Below are 27,347 nucleotides of genomic sequence, written 5' to 3' on the forward strand. Positions count from 1 at the left end.
GGCAGGCGAGGGGCCGACACCGCTCGCCGACCCCCCGGGGAAGGTGCCCCCGCAGGCGGCACGGGGAGCGGGACCCCCCCACCGCACCCCGGCCCTTCAGAGCCCCCCGCGCCGGGCTGGCGGCGGAGCGGGCGGGCACGACCCGCAGCTCTCCAGCTCCACGGGGAAAAACGCAACAACCACCGAATACCCCCAGAGAGCCCCAGCGCAGCCCACCAGGCAGTCCCGGGCGCGGGGCCGGCGCCGTACCTGCCGCCGGGGCTGTGCCTGTGGCCGCAGAGCGGGCGGGGCGGCCCCGCCTCCGCCACCGCCTCCCCCGGCCCGGCCCCGGCCGCGCCCGCCGGGCTCATTGCGGACCTGCGCCGCCGCACGTACGCGAGGGAACCCCCAGCCCCGTCCCGATCCACATCCACATCCACATCCACATCCACATCCACATCCACATCCACATCCACATCCACATCCCGACCCCCCCGCCTCCTGTGGTGCCCGGCCGTGCCCGAGGTTCCGCTGCTTTCCCGACACGTCCCCGCATATTTTTTACAACGCGCTCCTCAGTTCTATCACACAAAGGGTTATTTCCGCCCTCCCCCCCCTCCCCGATTTCTGTTTTCTCATTTTAATTCTGAAATGAAACGACACCCTGCGAGTTGCTAAATGCGGCACCATCACCATTTTATTTAAGCGCGGTGCTGCGGTCTCGCGTTTCCGTAACAAAACACAAGTAACCAGCGATGCTGTTCCCGGGCAGCAATTGCACACCCTTATGTCCAGCGTTATTAAACGGGCACATCAGCCTCCCACTGCCTCAGAGGCCCCAAGATATTAATTAAGGTGCTTGTGATTTCTTGTCTTTCTAAGCCTCGGGTTGTGGTCCTTCGACAGAAAGGTTCAATCCACATTTTGCTGCTCCTTTAGCCCCCGTGCACAGCACACGCCCACAGCTGCGCAGGGAAGTTTGTCTAGTGTAAAATGACATTTTAGAAATCAAACCGCAGAACTTCCAACGAACGTGCAATTTCCTGCCTGAACTGCAACTTTCCTCTACCCAGTGCCCCCGGGAAATCCCCTCCTGTTACAGGGAACTCTAAGGCGTTAATCCACAGACAGGTTTTGAGCACAGGGGCTGGAGACTGGCACGGCCACAGAGGTTTGTCACCCAAGGACACAGCTCTAACTACTTCTTTCATTTCAAGGATACTAAAGACAACCTCAGACAAGAATGTAAAAATAATGTAGGCTTTTCTTCTTTAATTTACAGACTACAGGCGAGTTGTCATTGAGGTCAAAGAAATCAAGAATTCCTTACCTTTACCATAATGAAAGCAAACAGAAACTTTCTTACTGCCCATTTAAAGAAAAATAAGCTGCTGATTATTTACCTATACCCTGGAAAAAATCACTAAATCCTGGCTTGAGGTAAAAACTGTAATAGCTTTGGTAATAATTTTCTGTGTCTGTCCTCTTCATTGAAAACACTCTCACATTTCACATTAGCATGTTAACTCAAGCTTTTTAAAAGCACCACAACCATTCCAGAGCAATCCCTATTCGACCTAAGAATTTGCATTTCCTTGCAATTCCATGCTGGAATGCAGCATTATTTGACATCTTCTTTGCTGTTCCTTTGAATGAGTATTTTCATACTAAAAAGCTGTGCAAACCTCCCAGCTTATTCCACCTGGACACAACAGCCACAGTTGCATTGACCAATATGGAAATAGCAGAGAAGGAAGTTCTAAATTAGGAATGTGTTGCTAAAATCCTTCTGTTTCACATTTTGATGATTATGCTTATATTCATTATCCAAAATTGATATTGTGGTTCTTCAAAAGACATGTCAGTTTTGGATGTTTCTGTAACTGTGCAGATCATATTTAAAGTATTTTTTATTTCACAGAATCATGGAATGGTTTGGGTTGGAAGGGACTTTTGAAGGTCATCTTGTTCCACCCCCTTCCACTAGACCAGGTTACTCCAAGCCCTCTCCAACCTGGCTTTAGACACTTCCAGGGATGGGGATCTACAATCTCTCTGGGCAACCAATTTACTCATCTGTTACAGGACTGGTTGTGCTTCTGCACATCATCAAAAGGCAGGAGATTAAATTTTCCCCCATATTTCTTCATATTCACAATGAAAACCAGAGAACTGCATGGAAATTGAAACATTTGCAGAAGTATTAAAGACATCTTTGGTACAAGCCTTAAGTATTCCTATTTCATCCTCTAGCTTAATACCTGGACTGAATTATTTTCAATTTAAGGATTCAAACAAAAAGAGCAAAAACTTATACAAACTGAAGAGTGTGCAAAGAGTCTCTGTTTCAGTGCACAGTATAAGATCATACTTATCTAATTATTATCTATTATCTAATAATTATTATCTAATCATTAGATAATTAGATGTCCCATATATTTTATTGCCAAGAGCACCCTCTGCTTTCCATTAACTATGGATGCCATTTTCCCACAGGACACCAGATCCACGACCCACCATCACACCAGGCCTGACAACCTCAGACAAGAGAGCACCATCCTGCTTTAAGGTGCCCTGGGGAGGTAACAGTTATCACCTTTGCAAAGCTACTTCCCAAAAACCTCACCACCTAAAAGCTTTCCTATGTCAACAGCAGGGTAGCACTTAAAGGTATTACTTGCTTTTAGGGCCACTCTTGATGTATTTGGCCTCCATCCCTCCATGTAACATTTATCCCTGCGCCTGAAACATTTACACTCTGAATAAAATGGAGAAATAAGCATTCTCTGTGAAAACAAATTGTTGCAAGCAACTGAAGAAACTGTTACAGGCTGAACATCAGTTCTGCAAGGCACTGCCAGCTGTAAATGCCTCCTCACCTCAGTGACTGCACAGGCCACCCCACAGCACTCAGAATTGGGCAATAAATCTTGGCTGCAGCTGGTAAACATGTATTCCATGAAATCAGTGCTCTGCAGGCTGCACACACACTGTTCCCACAGAGGTCAGGGGACACCAGGCAGAGCTCACTCCTTGGGATGAGCTCATTTCTACCGGGACTCGCAGCCAATTCCATCCAGCCACAAAACAACCCTGGTCTGGGGGTGCTTCCAACCAACTGCTGAGGATCAGGCGCTCTGGGAATTTCTCCTGGCATGCTGATGAGATCACATGCTTATTGCACAGCTGAATTTCTAAGTTTAAGACCTTGGAAGAGGAAGAAGAAAAAAAAAAAAGAAGTGTAAGGAGCTAGAAAGGAATATTTAGGAGAATGGTCTGAAATTAGGAAAAAGGACCAGAAATACAGTAGTGTCAAACTAATGCAAAATAAAGGCCAGTTCTGTTATATCTGCACATTCTTGGGTTTAGATCAGTGAATTAACAGTTACAAGTGTATTTACTCTACAAATTGCATTTCTATACTTCCAGAGAATCTATTTTTATATTATCGAGCAAGAAGTCTACGAACAGTCAACTGAATGTTTATTTTGGCAAATAGTTTTTGTTTCTGCAGCAACACGTTTTGGAATTCATGCTATTCTTTAAGTCCAAGATCAGGCTTTTAAAATGTGTTTTGTCTCCCTTTTTTTATTTGGTAGGCATAACACTACTCACCTCCTTCAAAATGCTGGTGTAAAAACCCCCAGATTTTAGAAAAAATGCTGTAAGAATCATTAACAGATAGCAGAAGCTTGCAAGGATCTTTGCCATATTCCAGTTTTGAGTGTGTGTGTGTGTGTGTGGCATTTCCCATGGTTGAAATAATTTCTCTCTAACTTCATAATTAAATTAAGTCATATCAAGTTATCTGCCCATGGCCTTTGCAGAACTGGAGAAGTGCAGAACTGCAATATTTTTGCAGCTAGTAACAAGATTAAAACAAAGTGATATGTTGTGTGGTTTATGCTGAGTGCAGGGGACAGATGAATTTCTTACTTATTTCACTTTGCTCTAGAGACAAGAAGTCTTTTGTCTTGTGTCACTCAAAATGGCTTAATATTTGGTTTCCAGAGAAACCAGCTGCTCACAAAAACTGATTGACAACTGATTAGACATAAATTTCTTCCCAGAAGACTCAGTCAGCTGCTTGTTTGGGTTGAGGACACGTGATACTTATTACTTCCTATTTTTCATCCAAATCCAGCAGCTGGTACCTCGTGACTCACAGGGAGGCCAATTCATTCTTGCAGTTCCTCAGTGCCTTTTCCCATTAACAGAATTACACAAAAATTGCAGATCAGTTGGTATCAGATGTCATCCAGGAAGGACATTCCTGTGCAACGGAGAGAGGACCAAATATCATTCATAGGTGAAGTTATACATTGATTTACATGACGGGAATTTAAGAAGTTAAACTAAACTACAGATGTGTGCACTTCACCCCTCCTGCCTGACATGGATTGAACAGGAACAGCTTTTTCCATATGAATGATGTTTAACTGAAACACAAAGGATTTTCCAAATCTAGCCTACTTGTCCTCGACAGGAAAGTCACTCAGTATTTCAAATGAGCCAGAAACTTTCCTCTCCAAACAACAGATTTTCAAACCCAACATTTAGCTGATACACAATTCACTAAGGTAATGACATCAATGTTGAACTGTAAGATTATCACTGATATTTCTGCTTTGCAAATCCCCCTGAGTTTCTGAACAATGACATGAATTTTTTGAGGATTCTGTTTACAATTATAAAAGCTATACAAAAACACCTTGCATTCAATTATTATAACCATCATAGCTATCAAAGCTGAAAGCTAAGGCTTAAAAATACCAAGTATTACTAAATTTGGAATAAACCAACATATTGGCAACAGATACAATTTACTAGTGGGGAAAAAAAAATCAACAGCAGGAGCAAAACCCTTCACAAGTATCAAGAGTTACATTTTGAAGACTGGGAAACTTAAAGCAGTCAGTTCAATGGGAATCCAGGTCCCATTGTGGGACTTCTCTGAGGAGACACTGAGACAACTTTGTGACACTGAGAAATCACTACAAACCTCACCCTCCTGCAGCCTCCTGCCCATACACAGAGATAAGAAGCATTACCAGGTGTAGAAGCAGTACAAGAATGACAAGGAGATACTGGAGAGGGTCCAGGAGAGGCCACAGAGATGATGAGGGGTCTGGAGCATCTCTCTTAGGAGAAACTGTGGGAGCTGGGCCTGGTAAGTCTGGAGAAGACCAAGAAGGATCTCATTAACGCATATAAATATATCCAAGGGTTGCCAAGAGGATGGTGCCAGACTCTTTTCAGTGGTGCACAGTTACAGAACAAGGAACAGTGGCCATAAACTAAGACACAAGAAGTTCCACCTCAAGAGAAGGACAGCATCTTTCCATGGAGGGTGGCAAAGCACTGGAACGGCTGCCCAGGGAGGGCATGGAGTCTCCCTCTCTGGAGACATTCCAAACCCACCTGGACATGTTCCTGTGTCACCTGCTCCAGGTGACCCTGCCTGGGCAGGGGGTTGGACTGGGTGATCCCCAGGGGTCCCTTCCAACCCTGACTATTCTGTGATTTTGTGATGGCTGCAGCACAGTGCAAGCACTCTGTGACAGTGATGCCCTAAGTGCTGCCATTGGGAGCCCAGAGGTGCCCCGACCTCCACAGGGACACCCCGAGCAGGAGGACAGCCCGCAGGGGCTCCTCGCCCTCCCTGACCGCCTCACGCACGGGGCCGTGTCCACCTCACCCAGCGCGGGTCTATCAAACTGTGCCCAGTAAGGCTCTCCCGCACACCCAGCCTCACCCTACAGCACTACACTCCTCTCATCCGCCAACGCACGAGCTTCCCCCTCGTTTCTAGCACCGCTAAGGTAATATAACCACGGAAACATCGACGCTCTTACTTCGGCCGCAACCGCGGGCGCAGGCGCCATGTTGAGTACTGGCAGCGCGCCGCCATCTTGGCGCTGCCCTCGCCCTGCCGGGAGGGGCTGTTCGCGTGCCCGTCCTTTGCCCTCACCCAAAATGGCGGCGGGCGCGTCCGGCCCTCCCTGAGGCGGGTTCTGTGCGAGGGCGCGGGAGTCGCGGCGGTTGCGGGTCCCTCAGAGCGCGGCCGGAGCCGGGCAGGTACCGCGGGGTCGGGGGTGAGGGCAGGGGGAAGGGGGGCCTCGGTTCGGGGTGCGTGAGGAAATAAAACCCGCGCGTTGGGTGGATTTGGGCAGCGCTGCTCCCTGTGTGGGGAGGGTCCTCCGTGCCTCCCCCATGCCGTGGGTGGGGGGAGCAGGTGCAGGAGTGGGAGGTAAAGAAAAAATGCGCTCTGTAAAGAAAATTCGCCTGATGCGTGGCCCTGACTGGATATCCCTGATGGATATTGGCGGTGAAGCTTTCAAGGGGCTCCTTTCAATGGCTTTTGCTGGCTCGCTCTCAGCCGAGGGCTTGGAGGAAGCATAAGAATGTTTATTTTGGTGCTGGAGATCGGTTTAATGGCAAACCCAACAAATTCAAGCAAAACTGAGGTTTTGAAATTGAATTGAAACAGCAGCCCAAAACCACCTCTTTGTCTGTAATCGTAAAATTTTCCTAGTTAAACTTTTGTATTCGCTTAAAGCCACGTTTATGATTTATTTATTAAATGTAAATTTAAGAAGCGGCTTTGGTGCTTTTTATCCCGTGAGGCCCTCTCTTGCAAACAGCAACCTGTGAGAGACAATTCCATTGATGCTGAGTGTCCAACATTAAGCCAAGACTCATTTGCGTGGTTAATGGATATGATTAATGGTTAATGACTTCGCTTAGTGAATATGGGGGGAGAGACCAAAGTTTGCATTAACGCATTTAACTCATAGTTGTGTGAATTATAAGTAGGGTGTCATATTTGTGAAATACAGCCAGATTTCTGCAGTGATCTCTGTGCATTTGATAACCTTTAGATATCTTTTAGGTGCAGGCAGGAGAAGGCACTGTAAGTGCAGAGATATTTTCCGGTACATTGAGAGCAACTCACAGGAGTCATTTGAAAATTAAAATTTAATGCTTGACATCCGGAGGAGATGGAGTGTGTCTTATGCATAAGTGGTTTTGGCTCTTTCGGTTTCAGATGCTCTTAGATGTGTTGCTAAGAGATTAAAATCAAAGTCATAGGTGCTTTTTGTTTAACTGAAAGGACTTGGCTAAATCCGCTCCCCTGGAGCTTTGTATCCAAAGTAGCAGAGAATTGCAGGAGTGTCATGTTGCATCCAAGGACAGCAGGATAACTAAAGGACCGAAAATCACATACTTTTCTTTTGTAAGAACCTGGATGTGCTTGGGCCTGCTCTCTACATGTTTTTCATGGTTATTCAAAACCTGATGAATGCTGACATTCTTCTGGAAACCTGTTATCATGGGCAGCTAAGGGCAGCTCATTGCCAACCTCCTGGAACTGGTTCTGTGGGACAGGCTGCCCAGGGAAGTGCTGGAGTCACCATCCCTGGTGGGCATGGTGCTTAGGGACGTGGTTTGGTGGTGGACTGGGCAGTCCTGGCTTAATGGTTGGTTGTCATGATCTTAAAGGTCTTTTCCAACCTAAATGACTCCCTGCTTTTATTCTGTAAAGAGCAAAAACTTACTGAGAATGATGTATGGGATTGCCCAGCTCTTAATGGTTTTAATTAGTACCCACCTTTTTAATCTGTACTGTTAGTTTCTGCCTAGGCTGAAGGCATGGTCTTGTTGAGGAAAGACAAACATACTTGTTGTTGGAAGCTCCTTTTTATATTCTTGAGTTGGTTTAGAAGATGGGAATGCCATCTGTGGCATTATGGGACACTGGCACTGCCTGGCTGTGGCTGTAACCCCTTCCTGGTGTGTCATCAGGGCTGAGAGACCCGATGTCAGAGGTGCAGGACCAGCTCCCAGACTAGTCCTTCACACAGCCCTTTCAGCTGACAGGAAAAATGCTGTCCAAGAACTTTCCACTGCTCTTGTTTTATTTGTTTGAGGGGCTTCATGAATTAGGAACAACATTGTTCCTGGTTCTTGTTTTCCACACTTTTCTTCTGGAATCTGGTTGTGATAGAAAGGAAGAGAACTCTTCCACTCAAAATGAGAAGTTTCTCCAAGAGTTCAGATTCCTGTTGATATTATGCAACTGTCCACGTAACAGTTTTTCTTTGTGGTTGTTTGAAGTGTGCATGTTGCTCTTCCTGTGCAAAAACACTGTGTTCTTACCCTGGACATCTTATATAATCTAGATTAAGACTTGATAAATCTTGAAAAAGTGCTAGGAGGGGAGAGGAGTGGAGTCTTCAACGATTTAAAGTTCTTACTTTTTTGTTTGTTTGTTTGTTTGTTTGTTTTGTCCAGTGAGGTTTCATGAGTCACACTGGGCTGTTGGGAGGTTTTGAAGATGTACATGTTGGTTGAAAACCGCACGAGTTCCCTCCTTCATCTGAAGAGGTCACCTGGCATCCGGTCCTGGTCCCTCTGTGTTGGTAAGACCAAGTGTTCCTCTGTTTGTCTCAGAGCTTGCTTTGAGGGAAGAGGGTCATAGAGTAAATTCCTGAAAGAGCCCCTAACAAGAGATGCCTGTCTTCCAGGCATTCTTCTTTCAAGAAGAGGAATGATCATGCTTTGAACTCTTCCTTTAGCACAGCCACTAAACGAGTCTGAAGTCTCCTCCTCAGCGTGGCAGTCTCACTGTGACACTGCTCGTTTTTCAGCCTGTCATCTGCAGAACCTCAGGAGCTCGTGAACAGAATTTCAAGGGAGTCCTGAAAGAGCAAGAGCAGAAAATCAGATGCCATATAGGCATATAAATGGGAAGTTTCTGAAGGGGCTGCATTCTTAGGTTGAAAAACATCTCAGTTTTCAGAAATGGAAAACTGCAGTGTGGCCGTGCTGGGGTTGGATCTCGTGTGTGGTTGGTGGTGAACTCTTAACGCTGCTGTGCATGAAATGGGAAGTCATACAGGATGCTCTGAAAGGCATCTTTATAAACACTAATATACAGAAAAAATAAACTACTTAGGGCTGTACTGAGAGAGCTGGTGGGGAAAATGTGACATATCCTGCTTTCCAGCTGGGTGACACCACGAGGTTGTCATTGCTTTCAGTGATGTTGAGCCAAGATCTTTGCAGTTGCAGCCTCTGGGGCACAAGGGACCCTTCAGCTGCTTCCCCCTCCCTGGGAGAAAGGAGCTGGCAGCTCCTGACACAACTTCATTGCAGAATATTCTTTTGGCTCCACGGGGCACTTAAAGGGACAAATAACGGTTGCAGTGTTTGTGTCAGCAGGCTCCAAGTTGTGCTGTGCTGAGAGGAAGTGTGGTGTAATGGTTACACTGAGTCCCTCTGAGGTTCTGTTCCCAGTTGTGTCACAGCATTTTTATTTCTGACCTCGGCCCATGCACTTTGAGTGCCTTTGCAGAACGCAAGATTTTTTATTCTGGGTTTGGAGAAAAAAAAATAACTGACTTTCATACAGTGATTCATGTTGCAATCACAATTGTCCTTTTTTTGAAAAGTTATGTTTTTCATCAGGGAATTTTAGACTTTTTTGTTGTTCTAATTCTCCCCTCTTTCCTCCTAGGCATAGCCTCCATAGGTTTGGCTGCTGCTTATTACAGTGCAGGTAATGCCCTTTAATTTTTTTTTGAGGATTGTTTCTTTCCTGTTGATCTGTTTTTCATGCTGATGACTCCTGTGCAGCTTCTGTCAGGCCTTACACAGGCAGTGGAGGTACCTGTCCCACTTCGTGACATGAATATTAAAACCAGTAATAATTGTTGCCTGCATGACTTACTGTGCTTTAATGCTCTATTTCTTACTCAGCCTCCCTTTCCATTTGCAAGAGTATTTTTAATAATGCTATTTAGTACTGTGTGTGATTTGTAAATGTGATCAGCTGGTCCTCACAGCTCTCCTGGGAAGACACACAGTGATTATTTGCCCCCATAATGAAATGATTCCTTTGCCTTTGACTGAAGTGCTCTGTTTCTCTGGAAACTGTCACATCATCACTGGCAGAGATTACTCAGACACCTTCAGAGATCAGACAGCTCCTGCTGCTTCCCCCCCTGCAGTAGAGCAGACTGCACCAAATGCCAGCTCTCCTTCCACCTCTGGGATTTATCCTGGAAGCTGCCCTGTCATTCTCCTGCTGCATCCTGTTAACATCCAATTTTAAAACTTAATGGTGTGTAGGAATATGCTGCCAATGTAATCCATGTATTGTTAATGAAAGAGCAAAACACAGTGAAAGCTGCTTGAGCCACCAGCTAAACCAGCCTTGTTTATTTTAAGACATTGCAACAAAGTTTTGTGAAACAATCCTGAGCACAGTTCTACTCTGAAAACCTGAGTAAGCAAATTGCTCAGGCTGCTGTATGTAAACATTTCCAGGACGTAAAATGCAAATGTTTGTTTGTCAGGAGGGCCAACTGCTTCCTTTTATGCAGAAACATGTTTGCTTCAGTGAATTTTTATTGTCCCTTACCCTTGTCCTCTGCAGCACAAATATTTGGTGGTTGACAGCGGGTTGGCAGTTTTGTGGATGCCTTTTAAGATGCCTTTGCTTTTAGAGAAGAGAAAGATGCAATGTTACAACCTTGTCAGTAATAACATATGCTTATAATTCTATGTGGTTTGAAGCCCAGTGTGAATGAAGTCTCTTAAAAAATGTGAAGAATTTCTCTATTTTCATCCTGAGAGCTGTAAAATAGCTTGTAGTACAACTAAAGGCAAAAAAATGTTCCGTCTGAGAAACCTTTTTTTCCTTTTATTGCCTTTAAAGGGAGCATGCTGCTTTTAGAACTGTCTGAATAACAAAGAAGAAGGAAAAAAAAAGCTAAATTTGTGTATTTTTTGCATTGTTCAGACAGCTTGGCATGGAAGCTCTTCTATATGGCTGGGTGTTTCTTTGTGGCAGCACAGAACCTGGAGCAGTGGGAGGTAAGATGCTGAACTCAGGAAATGAGGTGGTGTGAGTAAGAAGCAGTTGGCAGATGCTGGTTCCAGCAGCCCCACACACTTGCTCAGTCCAAACAGACCAGTTATGCCTTTGGTTTTGGGGAAACCCTCTGGGGTTGCTATACTGGGACTAGAATTAGGGCAGTAATTCTTTGACTATTTAAGCATGAAAACATGAAGCTAAACATGGGTATTTTTAAGGGGAGACTTGCCCCAAAATGTTTTGTGGCCTTATATAAAAGAGGGTGAATGACCAGCACATTCAGCTACCACAACATGATTTTGTACTTGCCCTGCCAGCTATAGACAGAACATTAAATAGGGGAGCTCTGACCTTCCAGGATGCTCAGCTGTTTTCCTCTGGGACAAGAATGGTGTAAGCTGGTTTATAATCCTGTGGATGTTGATTTGTTGGGAACTGAGAGCAATAAGCCATAAGATAGGATTGTCACCTTGCTGAGCTGAGTTGTGTTAGAATGTGCAGCTCAGACACGAGACATCCTCTTTTCATGGACTGTCAGGGATATTTGGGATCTGGTGTAAGCCTGGCCCAGAGAGCACAGCACTGGAATGCCAAGTGCAGACACCAGAAGTGAAAATTACAGGAGTTACAAGTTAGTGTTCACATTTGATTCCGGGCAAAGTTTTCATGACACAAGGAATGTGGCAAGAGGGGCAAAGAACCCAGTTTTAACTCCCTCCTAGAAGTAACACAGGAGATATGGTAAAGTCTGCTAAAACCAAGAGCAAGATTGTGATTTTCACAGTCTAATGATAGAGGAATGTCTCTAAACTAGCAATGTATTTTTCTGTGTTACCAAGTTATTTTCCCACAGAACTGTTTTTATTTTACTTTGAAGCATAGCTATTGATGGTGTGTTTAAGAAAATCTTGATTTTCTTTTTCAATTTTACAGGAAGCTGTATTTGATAAGAACAAGGGAACAGTCTGCCTAAAAACATTCAATCTGTACAAAAAAATACTGACCTTGTCCAAAGGAGGCCATGAACAAGGTGAGAAAGCAGCATCTGGTAGAAGATGTGAGCAGCAGAAGAAATGGATATGTGCCCATTTAATGGGTTCTCAGGAGTTCTGTACTCAAATTAAGCTGCATCTGTTGCCAGATCTGCTTTGTTCCCAAGCAGCAGATGTAACAATCTGCCTCTCAGGGCCCAAAAGCCTTTTGCATGTGCTGAATGCATCTCGTTAATTATTTAATCCAAGGTAGCTGGGCTTGCACATTGTTTTCCAGAGCAATCTTAGCCATTCCTTTGGGATGCTCATGTGCAGGTTGACCTTTCCCTTGGCTCCCCTGCTTGGCAGGTGGGACTGCTGGAAAAACTGAAATTTTGCATCCAGAACTTGAGATTCTGTAATTTAATCTGCTTTTGGTAGCAGGCAAACATTTAGATCTTTGCAAGCAGAAATGTTGCATCCTGCAGGTATATAATGTGCAATTAAAGCAGCGTATTCAGTGGGCTCAGTTTAATGTGGTACCTGGTGTCTTTTGGGCTTCCTGTTGGATTAACAGAACCTGCAATGTAGTCAGGAGTTCTGTTGCAAACTAAAGTAGGATCCTCTTCCCTGTCAGAGCTTTTATTCAAAGCAACTCTTAATGTGCTTAGAAAACTGGCAACATTTGGAATGTCCTTAGGCTGAAGTGGTTTTTAAGCCGTTCATTTTGGAGGTGGAAGATAAGAGATGTGGAGAGAAGGGTGTTTAATGTTTCTGAACTTCTCTTTAGGGTGTATGTATACATTGGGGAGCTGAGCACATCTCTTCCTGAGAGGTTATTTTGTAATATTTGGTAACATAAATAGTTCTCTTGGGTACCATGAACGTGGGGATGCAGGTGCTCTGAGCAGTTAAATATTTCAGTATTTGTTCAGTCTCAGTACACTCCATACCTGTTTACCTGCTCTGTACAGAAAAATAGTTACAACTGTCATTAAAGTGGGAAACACAGCTAACAAATGCCTGGTCCCCAGTCCCTGGCAGGCTGTAGATCTTGTTCCTCAGGGCTGTACCAGCTGAGATGTGCTGCGCTCACACCCTGTACGTGTTTATTTTGCCCGAGCAGCTCAGCAGCTGTTTGCTGATGCAGGACTGCCCCGGTTGGGTGGGGTCACAGCAGTGGTGTCCAGGAGCAGAGCCCCTGTCACCCAGGTCACTCAGTGCTCAGGGTTTCCATCAATGCTGACAGACTGCCCTGTTCTCCACCTGTGTTTGCAGTGGTGGCTCTGCTGAGCGAGATCCGGGACGTGAACGTGGAGGAGGAGCCCGTGCGGTACTTTGGGAAGGGTTACCTGGTGGTGCTGCGCTTTGTCACTGGATTCTCACACCCCCTGACCCAGAGTGCAGTGCTGGGCTGCAGAAGGTGCAGTGGGGACTTGTTAAATTAGAATGAGTAAGGTGGGAAATACCAATCACATGGGTCAATAAGTGCCGATTATTGAGACTAAGCTCAGTTTTCAGACTTGCTGGTATGACCTCGTGTTACTCAGTTTGGAAACCTTTTAAACCTTAAAGGTTTTCAGTTGTAGATGTTTGGGTAACGCCATCTATCAGGATCATATTTAGATATCTAAGATCCCTTTAGTGCTGCATGTCTGCTGGAGTTACTTTCCTCAGCTGTGCAATGGCAGAGGGGATTAATTCTGTTTTGCAAACATTCAGTGTATTAGTTAACAGGGGATTTGTTTTAAGCATTGATAATAAGGACCCTTGCAGCAGGAACTGGGGAAGGGATTGATTTGTTCTGATGTGGAACTAATGGCTTGGTGTGGGATGCTGTCAGTCCTGATCTGTATGTCATATAGAGTAGTTCCTCCAAGCAGTTATTCCCAAGATTTAATGTGCTTGTTCTTGTCTTGTCAGCACCACAGTTCCACTAACTCTTCCATTGTTTCTTCTTTTCCACAGTGATGTGGAAGCAGTTGCCAAACTCATTACTAGTTTTCTGGAGCTGCACAGAGTAGAAAGCCCCCAAGATTTCTCTCAGAGCAGCGAAACAGAGGCGAGTGATGCAGATGAACCACAGGATAAATACTGACAGACATCATGAGCTGAAGCAAGCAGAGGCTCTCACACATTTGGAAAACACTCCGATTGTTCTTCAGAAAAAGAAATCCCTCACAACCTTGGCCTGGGCATTTCTCTACAATTTGCAATGAGAGGAATCTGTCTTAATGCACCTCATTCAGTGCTAAACTGCTTCGAGACCCACGTTCCAAGAATTGCTGTTGTAGAGTCCAAAGCAAATTCTGTTTCATTTGCTCTTCTGCCTTAATTCCTGCATGTGGACACTGCTGGCTTTTGAACTTTGTCAGCTCACCAAACCTGTCTAGGAATAATTATTTATTGATGGATTGGTATGAAATAATTGCTTTCCCATTAGTGAAGTGGAGGTGCAGACGTAAACAGCCTCTTACTGCAAACATCTGCTGCAGGTACAGTACATGAGGTGTAGGAGAGTTGAATTTGTAACTCCTGACGCAACGTTTTGAGGTTTGTCTTGAAATGTTATGACTGAATATATTGCTAAATCCATTTTAAGCAGCTTAATATATGCAATTAGGTGATGCAGAGTAGTGGCACTTTTATATTCTCTACTACTGACTTGCCATTGGATACCCATGGAAATTTAAGTCTGAGTACCTGTCTTGGAATTCGGAACACCAGGTTGTTTAACTTGTAACATGGTTTTAACTTCCCTTGGACTGGCTGAGGAGCCATGAATAGCAAAGGGAAGAATGATCTTGCTGATGATTCAATGTCTTTGGGATGTTCTAGATTAACCCTGTTCTGCTTCACTTCTGGGCACAGACTGCCCCAGGACAGAATAACTTTTTCCTAGACCTCAATGTTTACTATTTTAACTGTGTGTTTAGAAAGGAAGCAAGGACATCTGTTACTTTAGGCAGGGAAAAGTCTGATGTCAAACAACATGGTAGCCTAGAGTTGTTCAGTATTTCCTCACTTGAAATACCGAAGTGCTAAATAATAATTTTTTTTAAGATAGCTGGGGTAGATTCCACGTTTGACTTGTACCATGTTTTACTCCAGGTGTGTGGTGTCCTCTGTTCTGACCAATGATTTCACAAATAGTTAAAATATTAACTTTTCAAGGTATTTTTTGAAGTAAAAGCTACCTCTCTAAGTCAACATATTCTGTCTAGAAGTAAAACTCCATGGTGTCTACATCAGTATGTCAGTACAAGAACAAAATTGTAAAGAGCTGAAAGCTCCTTCAAATATGCTTGTACTGAAGTTCCCTAGGTTTTATTTAGGAATCTTATAGTCTTAAGACCCTGAATTAGAAAATACTTACACAGTAACTTCTAGGAAATGTGAACAGGGTACAAGGTAACTGTTGTCTGCTTTTGGTTGGCCAGCAGCAAATGTCTTCTGGCAGCAGTTCCTTTAGGACTTAAGAGCCTGTGTTTGTGTTTCAAGTTGCTCTACCTCTACAGAGACAAGGCTCTGAAAAGCTTTCAGCAGAAGCCCTGTCCTGTTGTGTGTTCCACAGACCTGGAGCTGAGCACCTGCTGCTCTGACCAAACCCAGGTTGTACCGGGATTTGCCTTCCAGCTGCTCAGCCCTGGCATGTGGCTGTGAGGCAAAGGCTCAGTGCTGGCAGTGTGAAGGTCATCTCCCTGCAACAGGGAGATGTTTCCTTTAAATAGGAAAAGACCCTTGTAATCACATCAGGTACCAAGGCAGACCTCTGCCAGTATATGTTTGTAAAGTCCTCTGAGTCGGTGGCATAATCATGTGGTTTTCAGTCCCTACCCCACATCACTGCAACTGGGAAGGTGCTGTGTATGAACGTGGGAAAATTAGGCAATTAGCTGAATTTGGCCTTTATTCTGAAGCACAGCTGTAGGTTGAGCATAGTTATCAAACCTGTTTAAATGTTGCAGGGTGTAACACCTTGGAGAGTTCCTCATTTAAATCCATGGTGGTCTATACCCCAAGTGGTGCTCCTTTTAGAGAGAGGAGAATGACATTGGGGATTTGGAGAACTCTTTTTTTCCCGACAGTGTAAAGTGAGAATGATGAGTGTTCTCAGGACTTCCAGTAAGAAATACTGAAAAAGCCTAGAGTATTTAATGGTACAATGTAGGCACAGCCTGTGGTAACTGCTGCTCTGTGTCAAGGACATGCAGAGGCCATTTGTGGTGTGCACTGCACTTACATTCTGAGCCCACAGAGTGGACCATGGATAAAACAGGAAAAACTACCTGCATTCAGTCATAGCTATACTGGGTTTCTTTTGTATTCCCATGAGAGCTGACATTCCATGGAAGATGTAAACCATGCTGTAGTTTTCCAGTTAAAATCAGCTTTTGAAAGGTACGTCTGCTGGTGTGACCCTGCCCTGCATCCTGTGTCCTGCTTCTGCTGAGCTCTTGTGCATCCAGCTTGCTGTGCATTCCTGGTGTCAGTCATGGATGTCCTTATGGGCTATGCAATGTCTCACACAAACACTGAAACAAGGTAAGGAAAATTGAGAATCCCTAGAAAGGGGAATGACCTATAATAAGGTACAACATGGCTTAAAGTACATCCTGTGGAGTAAGTTGCCTTTTGGGTTGATGTCCAGTGATCACCTCTTTGAAGGTGCTGTGTGGTGTCCCCCTCAGCCCTCAGTGTCCTGCAGTGGTGGCAGGAGAGGGATGAGCTGCCATGCACTGTGTGTCTGAGAGGGGTGTTTTGACTCCTTAGCCTCTCAGAGCAGCTGAGCCATTCCCTCCAGTGCCATTTCCATTTGGCAACTCTGCCACTGTACAAACAAGTACAGCTCCAATGGGAACCTGAATTCCATAGTCTGAGCTAAAGGGAAGCACTGAGGGAATTGTCTCTTACTGTGGGTTCTGCCTGGTGTATTTGGGCACTGCTGTCTGATACACTTGGGACCTTCTTGTTTCTCTTGGTCCACGTTTGCTTCCTGTCCTCAAAAACTTTATCTTTTGTAGCTGGAAGACATCACTGTGTTATCATGTTTTGCAGTAACTGTGTGTGTGTAAATTTAACTTGCAAATGGCCTTAAACATGGATTTGGTTCTGCAGTGTCTGTGCACTCCTCGGTGATGTGGTGCAGCTTGAAGAACTGTTGAGGACAGCAGGTGCTAACTCAGGACAGGTGCTGTTCTTCCCTCTTTGGACTAGTCCTGTCTCATCCTCCTCTTTTGCCACTTCTTACCATTTTGCCAGAGGCTTTTTTGGATGGTTTTCCTCACTCCTCCTGGGCCCAGCAGTTTGAAAGGCCCAGTTTGAAAGTAAATGTAGCCTAAGGTGTGCCTGGTGTGAAGTGGCTTGGACTCAAAGAATGATGTGAAAGACTAGTTTTGTTAGGAAATTAGGTACTCCTGAGACAGTATTACAGGAGATGTAGTTGTCATTTTTGCATATCAGGCCATCTACTGACTTGTGCCTGGACAGCTGTACTTTATAAGACTTAGAAATTATTTAAAACCAGAGCTTAGGTTAGACCTAACACCCTGCCCCATAAACCCAACCCTTTCTGTCATGTCCTTTACCACAACTGTGCTGTAGTGACAAAAGCCAGAGTGCATGGAGTGCATGCTGTAGAGAGGGAGAACACTGCTTTAGGTAAGGTGTAATCCAATATTGGGATATTTCACAGTGAAGTAGCGTCAATTGTGCAAGAAAATCAAAGTATTTAAACTGTCTAGTTGATATCTGACTCTTGGGCTGTATTTATGAAGTTACAGATACCAAAAACTCAGCTGGCTTAATAGTAAATAAAGAGTGCTAGTCCTGACACTGTCATAGATTGCTGAGAGGCAAAAATCCTTCTTGAAACTGTTTAGAAATTGCCTTTTTTTTTTTTACTGTAAAATTGCAAGTAGAATTGCAGCAAGGCCTTGTTATACTGTCTTTTTTTTAAAAAAAGTCCATTGATAAAATCAACTTTGATAACTTGTTTTGCATCACTGTAGTATTTTGTATTGTTTTTAATTAAAATTATTAAAATATTAATGGCTGTCTAAATTACTACTTGACACGGACCTGCTGGAGGAGTTAATGGGGATCCAGCTCTCCACTGGTGAACATATTTCCATCTTCCCTCCTTTAAACCAAACCAACATGCCACACACACAAAAAAGAAGCACATTTCCACAAACATCCTTTTGAGTATCAAAGGATTTATTCAAGGAAAATAAGATCTTGTTTAGTTCAAGGCATGTAACTTTTGTAATTAAGGTCTGCATAGCAATTGCTTGTTTTTAGAATAAAATCTGCATGTGGACCTAATCACTGAGGCTCTCACTGACAAAGTTAAAGTTTGTCTTATGCTGTACTTGTCCTTTCTGAATCTAGAGATTGTTCCAAGAAAATTTCAATACCTGTGCTTCTAAAAAAAAATAAATTTAAAGGAATAAGTGAAGCGCAAGTAAATATTTTGAATATTCATGGTGATGTATTTAACTACAAGACTTCTGAATTATTTCCACTGTGGTGTTTCTCTTATTGCTCCAGTTACGTCCACAAAATATATTGCCACACAATATGAAAAGTTTGATATTAAAGCAGAATAAACCAGCATTTTCCCCTCATATTTAGTAACTTTAAGTCATGCCTCAAACTGGGACAAACCTGGTTTCAGGTTTTACAGAGCTCAACAGGTGCCTTAGAGAGCAGGATGGTGCTTTTCTGTGGCAGTGAGACTAAGCTGAGGTTAAATGATGCTTTGGCAGGCAGTGAAGCAGCCCAACATTTGTTTGGCAGTTTTCCCTCCAAGTCCAAGGGTCACTATTCCTGGAGCTCCCTCTGGCTCTGGCCTGGGATGGCACCTGTCCCCTCTGCCTCTGCTGTCACCTGTCAGCACCTGACAGGGCCTTGCTCAGACCTCTGCAAAAGGCTGGATGTTAACCCCTGACCTCAGGCTAATCAAAGCAGGATTTAAGCCCCATGCTTTTATGTGTTTCAAAGACTGAAAAACTCCAACCCAAAATCTGGAACTGCTCCCTGCTGTGGAAGGACCAGTGATGGAATGGCAGGACACAGCACAGCTGACACGCGGGGGAGTGGCAGGACAGAACAAAAGGACCTAAAGACTGGTGTAAGTATCCTAAATATTTCTTTTTATAAAAATTGCAAAGGGTGGACATGTTGGGCACTGACTGGAGTAGAACTTGTAGAACTTTTCCAGGTATTGTTAAGTAAGAAACTATTGCTACAAATACTAAATGTGGAAGAAACTGGGTTTTTCTCCAGAGTTGTGACTCCTGCATTCTGTTATGCAAGGGCAGCAAACCTGACTTACAGGGCAGGTGAATTAAGGCTCAGCGTGTGTTAAGACAGGAAGATTAAAATAGACTTGAAGTCTATTACACCAGTAAATTCCTTCTTGCCCTCAGGTCCCTGTTGTTTAATCACAGTTCAGCTCTCCAGATGACAAACTCCAGCTCAATGACTAGTTGCTGATTTCCACTAGCCATGTTTTCCCATGGAATGAGACAGACTAATTGAAGTGCCCCTAATTTTGTGCTTTTATTGCTTCATCTAAATCATCCACCACTTGCTGCAGCTTCTGTAGGCTGGGGTGGACGTTCTCCTCCATCCACTCCTCTATAGCACACTGGTGGAACACTTGCTCCATGGCTGCCTGGAGGTCTTGCACCACAGCATTCCACTTGGAGAGGAGACTGAGCAGAAATGAGAAGGGAGGAACAATGACATTTGCAGGTGAGCTCTGCCTCAGGGGAGGGTTGGCTTACTGGCCTTAGGAAGGGAGTGCTGTCCTTAAAATGACTTTACAGGAAAAGAAGCATCTATTACAAGAGCCCAAAGGACTTGATTTTGTTCAGATGGCAAAAGGTTGATGCTGTTTCTGTTTAAGTACCAATAATCCTGGCACTTTTCTCATGCAATGACTTTTAAAGTACCGAGATGTGAGCTCAGAAAACCACTATACACATTTTAAGTGTAACTGAAACCTGCTGTGAGACTTGTTGGGAATTTAATTCTGGGTTCTATCAGAAAGAGTAGATGCAGTTGGGATATTCACCTTATCACAGCAAAAAAAAAAATCAGCATGAACTGGCAAAATGTGTAGGACAAGTTCTGAATGGCACATGGTGACAAGGAGCTGGGAAAAGGGTCTGGATTTATTCCAATCCCTGTCTGGAAGCTGGTCCATGGTGAAATCCTATACCAAGGCCAACCAGTGCAGTGAGGTGCACAGGAGTAGACAAGGGAGAGGTTTTTGGAGACCAGTTTTGTACTTGTATTCAAAGATCTTATTCATCAGAAGGCAGGCAAACATAAAACTAGAATCATAGAATGGTTTGAGTTGGAAGGGAACTTTGATCATCTAAATCCAACCCCAGCATTTTCTGTTTAAAACCATATTATGAATACTTGATATTGTTTGATTCCCACTGATGCTTCTGAGATAATTACAGAAAGAGGCAAGGACTCAAAACTTGTAATTGAGTGCCCAAAATATGACAGACTATTTCCCATGTGATGCAAAACAAGAGGTGTTACCTGACTGCATCTGGCTGGAAGAGGTGCATTATTATAGGATGAATAATCTTCCTTTTCCTGTGGTAGGGGCTGAACCAGCCTGTGACATACCTGAAAATGGATGTTAATAGGAGCAGAGTTTGAAAGGGCAGTGACATCTGTGTTTGTAGGATGACAGGGAGGTAATAAGACTTTAGACTTTAGCAGAGATAATGCTTAAGGAGTAAGTTTATATAAGTCTGTGTATCTTTGGAACTAGCTTGTAAAAGACTGTTCTTGGCAGATGATAAAAACTGATCATCTGCTGCAGTTTAAGTTTCATTTCGAGCTCCTTTTTTTGTAACTGCACCATTCAAAAATTTCATTTTAACTTTAAATAGCAGTAAAATGTAACTCAGGAAAGAACCAGATGCTTGAAATAAGGCAGCACATAGTATTTAGGAATTCTGCTGAAATATTTTAAATTTTCAGCTAAATATTATGTTCTGCTGAGGTGCCAATGATGCCTGCAATGCAGAGCTTGATATTTAAATCACTTTGCTGGAATTGTGCCCCACTTGGAGGTGATGCAGCTCCGACACTGGGGCAGCCAGGCAGGGAATCAACATAAACCTCATTACCTGTTCCTTTTGAGAAGTTCATCCACTGATGACTTGAGGTAGAAGCTCACTTGTGTCACAAGGGTGAGGATGTTGCTCCCAGGAAAGGTGCCCAGACTTGTGCTGGACAAAGAGGATCCATTAGTTTCTGAACTTCCCACGCAACGAGAAGCACCCGAATTCTCCAGCTGGAATTTTACCTCATGTAAGTATCAATCTCCAGGTTAGACATTCCCAGGAGCTTTTCCACATTTTCTTTAACCTTTTCAGAGTAGCCACCTGGCAGAAGACAGTGGAAATAAGCAAAAGGAACCTAAGGAACCAAACCAGTCATACAAGAGGGTTTTTCTGGAGTACTCTGCATTGGCTCAGCAGTTCTTCCTGGATGGAGATTTTGTAAAAGGTAAAATGAGACTAGAAGAAGGAAAAAACACTTGTGGGTGGGAAGTGGAGCACATGGTCTTTCACACAGTTTTCTGGTAAAGCACTTCCCAGCTCTGAGCCTCCCATTCAGGATGCTGAATATTTGTAGTGCCTGAGTTAAAAATCAGTAACCTGTGGGGCTTTATTTTGAAAATAAGAAATGCAGCAAGACAAAAAAAAAAACCCTTTCTGTTGACAACTGCCTGTAAAGAAACCAGAACTACAGGAAGTATTTTACCAGGCAGTGTCCTTCCTACATCCATTTTAAGAAAATTGATTAGTCAATGCAACTTTTATACTTAAGCAAGATCTAAATCTAAACTAAATGAATCTAATTTATATGTCAGTATTGTTTCAAATCAGTTTAAAAAGCAATTCAGCTTCTTTAATTTATTTTTTAGTATAGACATGAAGTTTTTCATCATTTGTGGGTTAGAACATAATGAATGATGAGTATCCAATGGCTATTTTTAAATACTTAGGCCAAGAGGCTTCTCTGCTGCCATACTGCAAACTGTAATTTACTGTTCACAATTCAGACCACGAGCAGATAGTCAAACCACCTCAAAATATAATAAGCCTGTGCCAACCTTAGGGCAAGGGCAGTTCCCTCTTGTGCAAGGCATTAGCTGAGAGAGAATAAAGTTGTCATTGTACCATTCTTTAGTGCCTGCAGACACACAGCCAGGGATGGAATTGCCACTGGGAGAAGCTCACACAAAACAGAGAAGTGATCATACCTAGGTAAAAAAAAATCCATTAATTAGACAGTTTAGTGGCAGAACATACTAAATAAATGGGAAGTTTTAATATTTCAATCATTAAAATTAAAGAGCTTTAGAAACATCAGTTTCTGTCTCAGAGAAGGGACCTTCTATCCCTGAAAAACAAAGTATTTCTGTCTTACTAATAAGAACAGATAAAAATCAAATTACTTTCTCAAGGCAAATCAGAGAGAGAAATTGGAATTCAGCTCTCTGGTATTCCCTCAGACCTCCTGACTTGCATAAAAACCTTTTAGTCCTTCTTTACATGAACAAGTTCTTCTCTCTTATGCAACTTCATTCTGTTTGAGTCCACATCAGACATTCAGATACATCCACCATGCATGAACTATGTTCTCTATAAGCAGTTTAGGTGGCACAAAGTACATTCAAGCTTTCAAACCCAATCTGCTGGTGGTGGTGTCTCCGAAACAATTGCTCCTGCTGGTTAAGTGCTGTACCACCTGAGTGGATCTCCGAGGCTCAGCAGTGACTGCCAGGAAGGACTGCAGGGTTGCAAAGTTCCCTTCCAACTCCCCAGCCTCCCTGTACCTCTTAGGGAGTTCTGGGGTGGAAGTTTGCCTCCGTGTTATCCCTGGAACCGTTTCAAAGGCTGTTCCTCACCTCTGCCAGCCGGTCAGGGCGATACCTTCAAGGACATCAGGGGGGGTCCTGCTGGCCACTTCCAGCCACTCCAGGTGGTTCTTCAGGTGGTGCCCAATAAGTGTGAGGGACTGATTCACTCCTGTGGCTCCTTTAAAGGCACTTGCAAACCACACCTTGGAGAAGCCACATCTCCGATACTTCTCTATGAGCTGCACTGCAATGAGACACAAAGGGACACTCACAGCATGAGTCTTCTCCATTTTCAGCCCTGGCTGAAATGCTGAAGAGGAACCAAGGTCCAGTTCCAACAGGTTGCTGAGGTCCCAAGGATGGGACATCAGACACCTTCTCTGAGGAGCCTTTTTGGTGGCTGCCCTCCTGTTTTCATGTGCCCACTTAACTGTATTCCATTCCCTTGGATTGTTACAGTGCTAAAAGAACCCTGGGCATGTAACAAGCCTGCACAACATCTGACAGCTGATTCTTCTTCCTACAAAGAAATATTTTCATGCATGTTAAATGCCTGACTGGAGTTTCCCTTTGAATTCTGTAGATGTCTGAAGCCTTGAAGCTTCTTTTGCAGAGCTGCTCAATACAGGGCTATTGGCTCCCACTGGTTTCAGTGTGAGGAGAGTTGATGTAACAGTGCTTGTGAAAAACCTCTCAATGCCCCATCAGTGTTGAAAAGAATTAAGCAGCAGACAATGCAAGTCCTTCACAGGACAAACATAAATAGTAAAAGAAAATTAATAATAGCAGCTCTTATGTGAAATCAAATGAGCTGTGTTTATGCCATTAAAGCAACAAAAAGCAATTTAACAAAAACAGAATTGCTTGGTGTCCAACTAAGGTATGTTTTAATGACACAGTCTTGCTTTGGCTATTTTGCTTAAACAGCTCTTTGCTTCTACACAGCTCAGCAGAGAAGCACAAACCTTTGCCCTCCACATCCAGGTCGGCTGCATAGTCCCAGATCATGGGCTGCACCAGCTGTGGGACCCCGGAGTCTGGAAGGAACAGAGCTCTCCTAAGTAATGGAAAACAGCCAGGTAAAAGTGAGAACTAAGTACAGATTATTGGTGCAGTAGCACGTGTAAGGTAGCTCTGAAAATGCTGGAACTCCATCTGTGCTCAGACTACTCAAATTTTAGCAGTGGTTTCATATTTTTCAACAAACAAGACTCATGATGTCAAGGTCTTGGAGCTACCCCACAGTTCAGTGTCTGAGTCCTCATGGTGGGCACCATGATCACAGAGGTGTTCACAGGGCTGCAGCTTCTCTGTGTGTTTGCACCACTGGGACCAGGTGCTGCACGGAGCAACAACAAACATTAGAAGGTGGTGAGAGGCACAGAGATTTAGACTTGGACCACAGGCTGTTTTATTTGAATGTGTTGAGAAAGTAGAATTGATGGCAACCACTGCAGGATGAGCATTTTGTTTAAGTGTATGTGTTCAGACTGGCCCACAGTCACACAGAAAGTCTGTGACAGCCAAGGACTGAGCGTTTCTATTCTCTGGTCAAACATATATATATATATCAACTCTTCTTGTTTTCATTATTTTCAGTGCCAGCAAGTCTGTTTTAACTAGTTGTATAAACCTTTTGGTATGACACAAAACATGCCTCAGCCCATCCCTGGTCACACACCTGCCAGTGTTTCCTCACTCATCCCCCTGAGCATGTCGTCCCACACGATGGGAGTCACCCTGGGGTAAGATGAGGCCACACAACTGGCAACTGCCTTTATGTGGGCCAAGCACAGCTTCTCTGGGGTGTTGTCTGGCTGCTGCAGCCACTGCTTTGACTCCTCTCCTTCACCGAGGTAGTAGACCTGAAACATCAGGCAAAGAATCCTGACTGCTTATACAGAAAAAGAAAATGAGTTTGACACAGTATCATTAAGTCATACAATATTCCAAACCTTTTGCCCAGATGGGACACCCTGAGGGACATATTCAAAAGCACCTCTCAGTGCTGAAGACACTGCAAGCATTTCTATCAGTCTGCAGGAGACTGTGGCCATGACTACGTGTGATCCTAAGGGAATTTTCCTATAGAAACTAAAATATTTAAATGCTGTATTTGCCTTTGGAAGGTTTGTTCTTAGGAGCAGCTCTCACCACATTTATTACCTTTAAATCTGGCAATACATCAGGTCCTGAGTTATATAAAACGAGGTTCCTGTCTCAGGGAAGGAGATCATCTGTATGAGTCTAAAAGCAACTTGGGGGCATGTCCAAGTGCAGCCCCCCATACTTGGTCCATGCAGAGAGTGGATTCAGGCCTGTTAAGCTGGATATGCATTTAAACTCTTTGTTGGTTTAGAGCAGGTTTTACCCACAACACATTTATTCTACCTAAATAGCATTTTGCTTTATAAAAACTCCCAAGACAAAAAATAACACCATTTCCCACCACAAAAAGGCTTATTTTGAGTAACTCATATAATTTGTAATGAACAGCTCCAATGGATAATCTCACTTTAATCTCACTTTAAATACTCATTTGACCTAAACCCAAGTGCTGAGTTAGATTTAAGAAGCTGCTTTCAATACTTTGATATTACACTCAGACCAATAGAAATGGCATCCTGTGCTTCTGGAATTATTTAGTGTCAAAAAGACTTTTCTACACTGGCTTGAGCTGTGTTTTCTGTCCCCAAAATCCCACCCAAACTGAAATGCAGAGTCACAGAATCACAGAATATTCTGAGTTGGAAGGGACTCATGAGGATCATCGAGTCCAGCTCTTAAGTAAATGGCCCATACAGGGTCTCAGCCCTTACCATCCTCCTCAAAGGAAAAACATTCCAGGCTCAAGAGAAGTCCCACCTCATCACATCCGATGTGGAACCATTCCAGGCCCTCGTGCAGGGCCATGACCTGGTCAATCATGGCCTTGACCAGCGCCAGAGACTCCTCCTTGTGCGGGTTCAGGGCGTTGGGCAGCGCCGGCACCTCCCGCAGATGAGCGAACTCCCTGTGCTTCAGCACAAACTGCAAGGGAAAGGAGAGCCTGGGGAGCAGCCACAGAACGAGGGCACAGCAGTGTCCCCTGTCACCAGGTCCTGCTAAAACTGGGTGTGCCTGTGAATGAACACCAGGGACAGGCTGGGGGGACACGGCTGTGCCTCATGGTGCTGGGGGGTCTCTGGGTGAAGGAAATGGTGCAGTGTGACCCTGATGCCAAATCCTGCAGCTGGCACAGCTGGGTAATGGGAACATCAGGATTTACATCAGAAATTTCCCAACACAGAATCACATCATAGCTGGAAGGGACCACAGTGGGTCATCTGGTCCCACCTCCCTACTCGAGCAGGGTCATCCCAGAGCACACGGCACAGGATTGTGTCCAGATGGTTTTTGAATATCTCCAGTGAGGGAGACTCCACACCCTCTCTGGTCAATCTGTTCAGTGCTGGGTCACTGCACAGGGAAGTTCTTCCCCGTGTTCAGGTGCAGCTTCCTGGGCATTGTTTCCTGCCCACTCCTCTTGTCCCATTGCTGGGCCCCCCGAGCAGAGCCTGGTCCATGCTCTGCCCCCTCCTTGCAGACCCTGACACACACTGCGGAGGTCTCCTCTCAGTGTCTCCTCTGGAGGCTGAACAGCCCCAGCTCCCTCAGCCTTCCCTTGTCACAGACATGCTCCATCCCTTCAGCATCTCTGCAGCCTCCCCTGGACCTGCTCCAGCTGCTCCGTGTTTCTCTTATCCCGAGGATCCCAGCACTGGACACAGCACTGCCGATGTGCCTCCCAGGGCTGAGCAGAGGGGGCAGGATCACTCCCTGACCTGCTGGCAATGCTCCCTAACGCACCCCAGGATCCCACTGTCCTCCTCGCCCCCCAGGCAGTGCCGGCTCAGCACACCCCCCCTGCTCCCCCATCCCAGCCCTGCCCCGCTCACCTCCATGTGCCCGAAGCTCTGCACCAGCGGCACCACGTCCAGGCCCTGCGCCCGCGCCCGGCTCAGCACAGCCCGGAGCTCCGCGGGGCTGGGGAGAGACACGTCAGTGCCCCAGGGCACCGGGGGTACCAGGCAGGTGGTACCTGTGGGTACATGGCAGTACCTGTGGGTACGTGGCTGTACCTGTAGGCGTGCGGTGCCCGCAGCGGCTCCAGCGGCCCCGTATACGGGAAGGTGTCCTCATATTCCAGCAGCAGCCCGGTGGCACCGAGGGCACGGAACAGCGGAAGCACCTGCGGGAGGGAGGGGACAGCGGGGGAGCGGCCGGGCCGGGATGAGTCCTGTTGTCCCCGTCCCCTCCTCACCTGTGCCAAGTATGTTCCCCACCTGCCCCAGGTACACCCCTTACCTGCGCCAGGCGTATTCCTCACCTGTGCCTGGTAAATCCGGCACCTGCCCCAGGTCCCTCCCTCACCTGTTCCAGGTACGGCGCGCGGGGCGCGGCGCCCTTCAGGTCCAGGTGCACCAGGCGCCGCCGCATGCTCCGGCCTCGATTGCTTTGGGCTGCCGCCGCCGTGCCCCGCACACACTGCCGGCCCGCGTCCCGCCGCCCCGGCCCCGCTGTCCCGGCGCTGCCAGGCCGCGTCCCGCTGTCCCCGTGTCCCGCTGTC

The 27,347-nt window shown here is 45.1% G+C and overlaps 2 protein-coding genes and 1 long non-coding RNA gene across 8 annotated transcripts; 1 reads left to right on the top strand and 2 right to left on the bottom strand.

Moving 5' to 3' along the window:
• Positions 1 to 621: 621 nt before the first annotated feature.
• LOC108507155 lies at positions 622 to 5,901 on the bottom strand. Of its 3 annotated transcripts, XR_001878005.1 has the most exons (5): positions 5,735 to 5,901; positions 5,031 to 5,155; positions 4,134 to 4,252; positions 2,859 to 3,186; positions 622 to 2,151 (listed from the first exon to the last, which is right to left on the bottom strand). It is a non-coding gene; the product is annotated as an uncharacterized LOC108507155 (long non-coding RNA). The 3 variants fall into 3 exon arrangements; XR_001878004.1 differs by having other exon boundaries at positions 622 to 3,186; XR_001878006.1 differs by having other exon boundaries at positions 622 to 3,186; positions 4,982 to 5,155.
• A 43-nt stretch (positions 5,902 to 5,944) lies between these two features.
• Positions 5,945 to 19,549, top strand: CUNH17orf62 (chromosome unknown C17orf62 homolog). 3 transcript variants are annotated; one of them, XR_001878011.1, is made up of 9 exons: positions 5,945 to 6,057; positions 8,275 to 8,402; positions 9,500 to 9,541; positions 10,787 to 10,860; positions 11,795 to 11,891; positions 13,111 to 13,255; positions 13,801 to 14,327; positions 18,838 to 18,967; positions 19,436 to 19,549. XR_001878011.1 is itself a non-coding variant. In XM_017834862.1 (7 exons), the coding sequence occupies exons 2-7, from the start codon at positions 8,318 to 8,320 to the stop codon at positions 13,928 to 13,930; spliced, it is 573 nt and encodes a 190-aa protein (XP_017690351.1). In that variant the 5' UTR covers positions 5,945 to 6,057; positions 8,275 to 8,317; the 3' UTR covers positions 13,931 to 17,883. The 3 variants fall into 3 exon arrangements, 2 of the variants coding, with proteins under 2 accessions (XP_017690351.1, XP_017690352.1); XM_017834862.1 differs by lacking the exons at positions 18,838 to 18,967; positions 19,436 to 19,549 and having other exon boundaries at positions 13,801 to 17,883; XM_017834863.1 differs by lacking the exons at positions 18,838 to 18,967; positions 19,436 to 19,549 and having other exon boundaries at positions 13,111 to 13,285; positions 13,801 to 13,821.
• HEXDC (hexosaminidase D) lies at positions 19,232 to 27,217 on the bottom strand. Of its 2 annotated transcripts, none has more exons than XM_017834860.1 (12): positions 27,152 to 27,217; positions 26,860 to 26,969; positions 26,677 to 26,764; positions 25,604 to 25,768; positions 24,420 to 24,603; positions 23,704 to 23,775; positions 22,787 to 22,982; positions 22,056 to 22,138; positions 21,176 to 21,254; positions 20,997 to 21,098; positions 20,398 to 20,487; positions 19,232 to 19,553 (listed from the first exon to the last, which is right to left on the bottom strand). In XM_017834860.1, the coding sequence occupies exons 1-12, from the start codon at positions 27,215 to 27,217 to the stop codon at positions 19,385 to 19,387; spliced, it is 1,404 nt and encodes a 467-aa protein (XP_017690349.1). In that variant the 3' UTR covers positions 19,232 to 19,384. The 2 variants fall into 2 exon arrangements, with proteins under 2 accessions (XP_017690349.1, XP_017690350.1); XM_017834861.1 differs by having other exon boundaries at positions 27,108 to 27,191.
• Positions 27,218 to 27,347: the final 130 nt, after the last annotated feature.

Source organism: Lepidothrix coronata, unplaced genomic scaffold (assembly GCF_001604755.1).
Source record: "Lepidothrix coronata isolate B3197 unplaced genomic scaffold, Lepidothrix_coronata-1.0 Scaffold242, whole genome shotgun sequence".
In the NCBI taxonomy this organism is placed as follows: Eukaryota; Metazoa; Chordata; class Aves; order Passeriformes; family Pipridae; genus Lepidothrix; species Lepidothrix coronata.